The sequence below is a fragment of the Trachymyrmex cornetzi genome, unplaced genomic scaffold (genome assembly GCF_001594075.2).
Source record: "Trachymyrmex cornetzi isolate Tcor2-1 unplaced genomic scaffold, Tcor1.1 scaffold788, whole genome shotgun sequence".
Classification (NCBI taxonomy): Eukaryota; Metazoa; Arthropoda; class Insecta; order Hymenoptera; family Formicidae; genus Trachymyrmex; species Trachymyrmex cornetzi.
The window spans coordinates 15982-24558 of record NW_017300122.1 but is presented as its reverse complement, the minus strand read 5'-3'; the positions used below and the strand labels follow the sequence as shown (position 1 = coordinate 24558).

At 31.0% G+C, this 8577-nt stretch overlaps 1 protein-coding gene across 1 annotated transcript in view; it reads left to right on the top strand.

The window, feature by feature from the left end:
* LOC108768354 (protein Skeletor, isoforms B/C) overlaps window positions 1-6828 on the top strand; it is an 11849-nt gene extending 5021 nt beyond the window's left edge. Inside the window, exons 3-7 of the mRNA XM_018518754.1 lie at window positions 572-932; window positions 5090-5410; window positions 5775-5898; window positions 6044-6335; window positions 6482-6828. Of these exons, the coding sequence (XP_018374256.1) occupies window positions 617-932; window positions 5090-5410; window positions 5775-5898; window positions 6044-6335; window positions 6482-6625 (1197 nt within the window). The 5' untranslated portion in view covers window positions 572-616 and the 3' untranslated portion in view covers window positions 6626-6828. The remainder of the gene's footprint in view (window positions 1-571; window positions 933-5089; window positions 5411-5774; window positions 5899-6043; window positions 6336-6481) is intronic.
* The last annotated feature ends 1749 nt before the right edge of the window (window positions 6829-8577 follow it).

The following is an 8577-nucleotide window of genomic DNA, read 5'->3' as shown; positions in this document are numbered from 1 at the left end:
TACTCTAATAGATTAACAAGCTAATCGAGCTAAATATTGTGTAATGTTTAAATAATAACTTACATAAAGCACTATAAAAGTTATAAGAAGCACATTATTTCCGTATACCATGCCGTCATATTTACCTCATAAAAACAATACTGTTGCGAGGAAATTCTTGATATTTATGCAACACGTTAAGCACACAATTGTATATAATTCTGTGTCATTAACGCAAGCGCTGCTAATCGGTATCATTGTTAAACACAACGAGTAGCATATTCCCTCAACTGGCGTATTCCCCCGACTTACCCTATATATATAAAAGACGTCTTTATGATATGTCTTTACAAAATTTTTTAGATACGCACATTGTTTGGATATTTTATTGTTATTATAATTGATGTTTACTGGGTTGTCGTTTAAATTCAATTACTGCATATTTTTTCTTCTTAATAACGTCGTTATTTTCAAATGGAATAGCCGCCGTGGTGGTACAATCCAGTAAGTACAACACGATCGATGCAAGATTTTGTTGCATGGACGATAATCTCCCGTAGTGAAGTCACAGGTGCGACCTTTATTTTTTCAGACGAGCAGCACACCGGCACCTAGGCAGGTGACTAATTGCAAAGAAATGCTGAATGGCCGTGTTCAAGTGCAATGGCAGCTACAGGGTGAGGACGTGCAGATTCGGATCTCAGGACGCATCGAGGAGGATCAATACGTGGCATTTGGATTGTCAGGTCGGGATGGCAAGGCCGAGATGATCGGCGGCGACGTCGTCGTGATCGGATACAATAATAAAACTGGCAAATTCATCGCCGAGGATTACTACATGACGGACATATCTCAGTGTGACGGCAAGAGGGGTGTATGCCCGGATCAGAGGATCGGTGGAAGAAACGATGCAATACTTGTGCATGGGGAAAGACAGAATGGCATAACAACGGGTACGTCTTTATCCAAACAGAACAAAAAGTCATAAACAATCAAATTAATTAAAATGGCTTTAAAATGATTATTAAAATTACTCTTTCAGTCACAATTCTTGCATTTTAATGTTACTTTGACGTTATTGCGAGATAATTTGCATATTACATAAAATATATAAAACGTCTTTTCGATGTCTTATGCAATATAAAATGTTATCTGGGTTGTGATCTATATATATATATATATATATAAATCACAACCCAGATAACATTTTATATTGCATAAGTATATATATATACCAGGTATGTAAATATGAAACCGGAATTTACCAATAAATGGCCATATATAGCTGTCAATGTAGTTGCCGTCAGACCGCGTCATTGACGCCATTTCCTTGTTCTGACATCTGATAAAGATTTTCAACTCACAACAATACAAGTTTCATACAACAGTATACTTTGTAATAGCGTTGAACATGTCGAATTTTGTGCCTGGAAACTACGATTTACGGACAGCATTGATTTTCTGTTATCATTTGAAGAAAACTGCTGCAGAATCGCATCGAATGCTTGTCGAAGCTTACGGTGAGCATGCTCTTGGTAAATCACAATGCTTTGAGTGGTTTAAAAAATTCAAAAGTGGCGATTTAGACGTGAGAAACGAAGAACGTGGAAAACCACCAAAAAAGTTTGAAGACAGCGAATTGCAAGCATTGTTGGATGAGGATGACGCTCAAACTCAACAACAACTCGCGGATCAATTGAATGTGACACGAGAAGCCGTCTCCATACGTTTGAAATGGGAAAGATTTAGAAGATGGGAAAATGGGTTTCACATGAACTGAATGAAAGATAGCAGGAAAACCGAAAAACCACTTTCGAAATACTGCTCGCCAGGTACAAAAGAAAGTCATTTTTACATCGAATTGTGACTGGTGATGAAAAGTGGATATATTTTGAGAATCCTAAGCGTAAAAGATCATGGGTAACTCCAGGCGAATCATCGACATCGACTGCAAGGCCAAATCGCTATGGACGGAAGACAATGCTCTGTGTTTGGTGGGATCAGAAAGGTGTGATCTATTATGAGCTGCTAAAACCTGGCGAAACCGTTAATACTGAAGGCTACCGACAACAAATGATCAATTTGAATCAAGCTTTGCGTGAAAAACGATCGGAATATCAAAAAAGGCAACACAAAGTAATTTTGCTTCATGATAATGCACCATCACACACAGCAAAACTGTCAAGGAAACGATTGAAATGTGTTTGGTTGGGAAATACTTTCGCATGCGGCTTACTCACCAGACTTGGCTCCGTCCGATTACTACTTATTTGCATCGATGGGACACGCACTTGGTCAGCAGCGCTTCACTTCTTACGAAGATGTACGAAAATGGCTAGATGACTGGTTTGGCTCAAAAGAGCGACAATTTTTTTGGCGTGGCATCCACAAATTGTCAGACAGGTGGGAAAAATGTATAGCTAGCGATGGGCAATACTTCGAATAAAATATTTTTTGTCATTTTGATCCAATAAACATGTATTTTCTATTAAAAAATTCCGGTTTCATATTTACATACCTGGTATATATTATTTTACTTGAGTGTTCTATACGTTACGAACGCGACAGCGACGGAAGGAATACATGGCTAATTTCTTTATTTCCTGACAATTCCTTAGCAATTTTATTCTTCATATCACTTACAATTAGACAATGTTAATCTTATAAAAATGCATTTGCTTAGTTATATAACTATAGTTATATGTATAAATCAGTTATATAAAAAAAATTTATGAATAATTTTTTTATACAATACTTAATTTAATTATATTTAGTAAGTAATTACAGTACAAAATAGCGTACTAGGTCAAAAATTTTTCTTGCATGAATATGTATAAATAATATATATAAACATACATAAATATTCATAAATATGTATAATCATACATGTAATACGTCCATACATGTTCATAAACCCTCTTTTTTTGTAAAATTACTTTTTAGTGTAATAGAAATAATAATAGTAATATGTGAAAACATTATATGTAAAAAATAATTAAAAGCATAATTTTCGCATTGTTCGTTTAAAAAAAACAAGTTTAAACAAATGTAAAAAAAAAGGTTGCTCATACACAATTATGCATAATTTTATATATAATTATACATAAGTAATTTTTTTCTTTCTTCAAACTTGTTTTTTTTAAACAAATAGTGTGAAAATTGTCCTTTTAATTATTTTTTATGTTTTTCACACATTACTATTATTATTTCTATTACTAAAAAATAATTTTACAAAAGAAAGAGGGATGTATGAACATATGTATGAACGTATTTCATATATGATTATGCATATTTATAAATATTTATATATGAAAAATTTTTTACTGGATAAATATGTATACCTATAGAAATTTTATAATTGAAATTCTATTTAAAATTTCCATAGGTATTTGCGATTTTTAATGTGAGAACTAAAAACTATTTCTGGATGTATTCATATAATTTTAATTATGTTTATTATATAAAGTTAATTAAAGTATGTGAAACGGAGAATTATTATCGTTACCGCTTTTTCGTTTATAACTATTTTAAGATCTTGACAACTATGTAATTTTCTATTAATTTGTATGTCAAATTTTAGTTATATGACATACTAAAGATGGCCTAATCTTGGTCGAAACGTTTATTGCTTGAATTCATATTTTTGGTTTATAATTTATACTTTTAAAGAATTTAAATATAAAAAAGAGCAGAACGAAAAAGGGCTACAAGCCTAAAATTTAGTCGTTATAAAATTGAAATTATTAAGAAGTCACAGAATAAAAACATGTCATTTCGTTATAATATAAACTTTAATTTGCCGGCAATAAACAATAAAACATAAACAAAACAAAAACAGATGTTTCGATCCCTGTTGGATCATTATCAATGTTACAATATAAAAGTAAAACGGTGAAAATATTTAAAAAATTAGAATATAAAAATTATAATTCACTCTCAATCGCAAAACTTATAAGACTCACAGTATTCATGTAATAAAAAAATCACGCTCAGTGTAACATGAAGCTTGTACAATGGTTGTAGTCAATAAAAATGTGAACTTCTGGACATAGTATGCGGATTAGAACGAAATTGTATCTGTTAAAACGTATATAAAATTATTATTAAAAAAATATAATATTAAAAGTGCATAAAGCAAAAAAAAATAAATACCAAATACAAAAAGAAAAAAATATATATGTAACATTAAATAAGTAATCTAGAATTCTTAGAAATATAAACTTAATTAATAAATAATAAATTAATGTGTGAATAACCAAGAAAATTAATAGAAAATAACAATTTGTAACAATTAAAAAATAAATAAATATTTAATTTAAATATACATATATAATTTTACGCTGAGAAACGATTCTACACGTGACTATATGCTCCTTTGATTACACTGTTAAAAATGTCATGAAATTTAATGTACTTTTAATTTATATAAATTACATAAATTAAATTAAATTTTATATAAGTTACATAAATTAAATTTTATATAAGTTACATAAATTAAATTAAATTTTATGACTAAATTAAATTTTATGTATCTGTAACTGAAAAGTACATATATTTGTGTACATGTATGTACATGAAATTTAGTGTACCTACGTTTTATAAAATTTTACGAAGTTTAGTACATTTTTTATTAAATTTTATTTAGGTTTGTATAAAATTTAATGTAAGTCAACGTTAAATTTAAGTTATTTGTAACTTCATTTTTATTGACAACACATTAAATATTTTTAATGTGTTGTCAATAAAAATGAACACATTAAGTATTTTTAATGCGTTGTCAATAAAAATGAAGTTACAAATAATTTAAATTGAACGTTTACTTACATTAAATTTTATACAGATCTATATAAAATTTAATAAAAAATGTACTAAACTTCGTAAAATTTTATGAAACGTACACTAAATTTCATGTACATGTACACAAATATACTTTTCAGTTACAGATACATAAAATTTAATTTAGTCATAAAATTTAATTAAATTTATGTACCACTTAAAAGTACATTAAATTCTGACATTTTTAATAGTGTACTTTGTAACTATCGTTGAGTTAACTAAAGTATACGAAACGAGGAATTATTGTTAATATGCGATTTATTTCAATTTACAGTTACGTACACACGTCCGCTAAGGACTAACGAGCCAGAGAAGGACAGAATGATTCCGGAAAGAGAAACAAGCGTGATCGCTGCCATCGGATCTTTGAATGCGCGAGGCGAAGCCAATGCTCATGAGAGATTCGATAAGACCACTGAGGATATTCGTATTGATTTTACGTCGAGAAATGTTCACGAATGTACAAATTCCCTGTACAATATTCCGGACGCTCCTGATCTTGAACCCTGGACGCCGGCTGTCATCAATGATAAAAATATTTTGAATGCAAGGATTGGGCCAACTGGTGCGAAAAGAGGATACTCACGAATCACAGGTATCAACATGTTATGATTGAATTACGCATCTAACTTGTTATTATCATTTATTGAGTAAAATCTTACAGTCTTACGCTAAATGCAAACAAAAAATTACTATAAATTATAAATTACTTGATGATGACTATATTTGGAACTTAATTAAAAACTAATTAAAAGATAGTATCTCATTATGAAAATTATATCTGTCATATCGATAAATTTACAGATACATTTTTTATTCCACCATTATGTAAAACAATAATGTCAAATGATATTAGTATTGTGATAATCTTGAACGGTTTATGTTTTTTTTAACTTTAAAATGATAAAAGTAGTTTAAGATCGAGATCGATCAGTGATTCTTACATATGCAATTTATAGGTACACCTTCTTGGGGCATCGCATGGTACATCAATGATTTACTGATCCCGGAGATCACCGTTGAGCGAGGAAAAACTTACACCTTCATCGTGGAGGGTGGAGATGATCCTGCCAATCCCGCTAGGTGAGTCGTATTCTCATTTATGATAATACGTACCCTTCAAAGTGCGTACATACAGGACAAAATTGAATCAGGATCGCTATATAATATTCCCAATATGACATTGTAAAATACATTATTATGAAACATTCTTATGCCTTTGATATAGGTATCATCCATTCTACATAACTGACAGTCCAGAGGGTGGTCTCGGACAAAATATAGAGAAGCAAACGGAGGAAAGGGTATTTGCTGGAGTAGAGTACGATTCCAATGGATATCTCCGCGCAACTGCAGCCGGCCGTTATTGCGAATGGACTCGTCTCATAGTGAATAACGCGGATAATTACAAGACATTTAAGAGCTTCTTCGAAACACTCGAACTTAAATGCGACATGGGCGAGCCTGCCAAGCTCGTATGGACTGTGAAAGAGGATACGCCAGACTTAATCTATTATCAGGTATAACTTATTAAGGAAAAGCCCAAAATCGAATAACTACTTGCGAAGATACAAATTATTTTAGTAAACAATCTAAAATTAAAATTTATTAGATTTTCTGAGAGATTTCAAATATCAAACTTTTTATCATACAATTTCTTCTTCAGTGTTTCACGCACAAACATCTGGGCTGGAAGATTCATGTTGTTGACCCGGGACGATCGCAGAGAAACATTAACGGCATCAGTCAAGTTCTGCCTATGTTTACGACGTTTGTGACCATTATCGTACTTCTTTTATTCTCAAGATGAATCATTGCATTTCCTTTTTTCAATGCGGAACAAATAATAGAAGACAAAGATGACGACGAAAACTGATCAATTTAAAATAATTACGAAAACTATACAACAATGTACGATTGTTAAATCGACAAAACACATACAAGGTTGTACGAAAGTATTTAGTATGTAAGATCTATTCTAAGGTAAAAGATTAGCAAAATATTTTTAAGACCTACCAGATTCAATATTTCATATTATATACATATGAGATATATATATTATATATAATATATATACATACATATACATATATACACAGGTACACGCATACATATATACATGTATGAACATGGACGCAAAATTTCCATACTCTCTTTGACATATAAAGCTGGGTTGACAATAATAACGATCGAAATGGGTATTCTGACAATAATAGTGATCAGAACTGATTAATTAATAAAATTCTGACAATAATCGTGATCAGAACTGAATAATCAATGGAATTCTGACAATAATCGTGATCAGAACTAAATAATCAATAAAATTCTGACAATAATCGTGATCAGAACTGAAGAATCAATGAAATTTTGACAATAATTATAATAAGAACTGAATAATTATTGAAATTTTGACAATAACGAACAATCGTTTAGGAGAAGGATATGTCAAAACGATATCTGGGGACGAGATAATTAACACGTAACTATAAATAGATATAAATTTAATGCTGAGAAATGGAGATGTATCAGCATGTACAATGTAAATTTTGCACAAAACTATAGTTGATCTTAATATAATTTTAAATCGACGATAATACGTAAGAAATACATTTATAAATGCTGTCGACTTGACAATAATACGTAGAGTAGTCAATCGAGAGAAAAGGAGAGAAAAAGAGAAAGAAAAGAGATTAATGAAATGTGAATTATGTACAAGAAAGTAAAGAAAAAGTAATATTTAAGGGTGATGTGCAAGTTACAAACTATCCCCTATACGTGTAACAATGCTATAATATGTATATACTATAGAGTGGACCTTCCTAAAACGGAATGAAAGTAAATGTGCCTTGGGTACAGATAATAATAAATGTCTTTAATTACAAGGATTAGGACCCACTCGACAGAAGGACACCGTCTAGTACTTTGGAACTGGTCTCTTGTGCGTGAAGCGTGTCGCATGAGTAAAGCTTATATTTTATAGAAAAAAAATATCATAGAGAAGGAACTATTTCAAAAACTATTTCTTCAATATTTTCTTCAAATATTCAATGCAATTTTAATTATGTATATATATATAATATTTTATATGTGTGCCGACATAATTGTAGTTGTTAAGCAATGCTGTATTTTGCGCGTGTAGCAAGGACAAATTTCACAAGTATAATAAAAAAAGGAAACATAAAATTATAAAAGAAATATCAAAAGATGGCCTGCGGCAGACATTTCATAGATGTAACTCACATTGCAAAACGTACAAGGGATATGATAAGACGTACCACCAAGAGAAATCAGCAGAATACATAATCACTTAGGGTAGTGAATTTAGTATAATGTCCTTCTCGTAATGTCAAGTTTTAAATGTGTGTCCAGCTCCTAAGTGCCGGGGTGTCCACGAAATTTTCAGCAGTAAATTTCTTTACGATTCAACCGCTTATCGCACGAAGACCAGTCTGTATTTCATTACATACGTATATACACGTACACAAGTATATCATACATATACCGAACAGAATTCTCTGAAATTTACATTATCTAGCTTTACAAAGGGCGAAGAGTTAAAAAAAAGAGAAGGTAAATAAGGACTCGTACTAATTACCATATAAGTAAATAAATAAGAATCGTTTAATCGATGTTGGTGTCACTGAATTTTCGATATGACAGTACTTGTAGTAGGGGAGGCCGAGAGGCTAAATGTGGATTTACTCGAGCGTCGTGGGGACCTATTGGATTGTGAAGATTAGATGCTAAAAAGAAAAAAAGGGT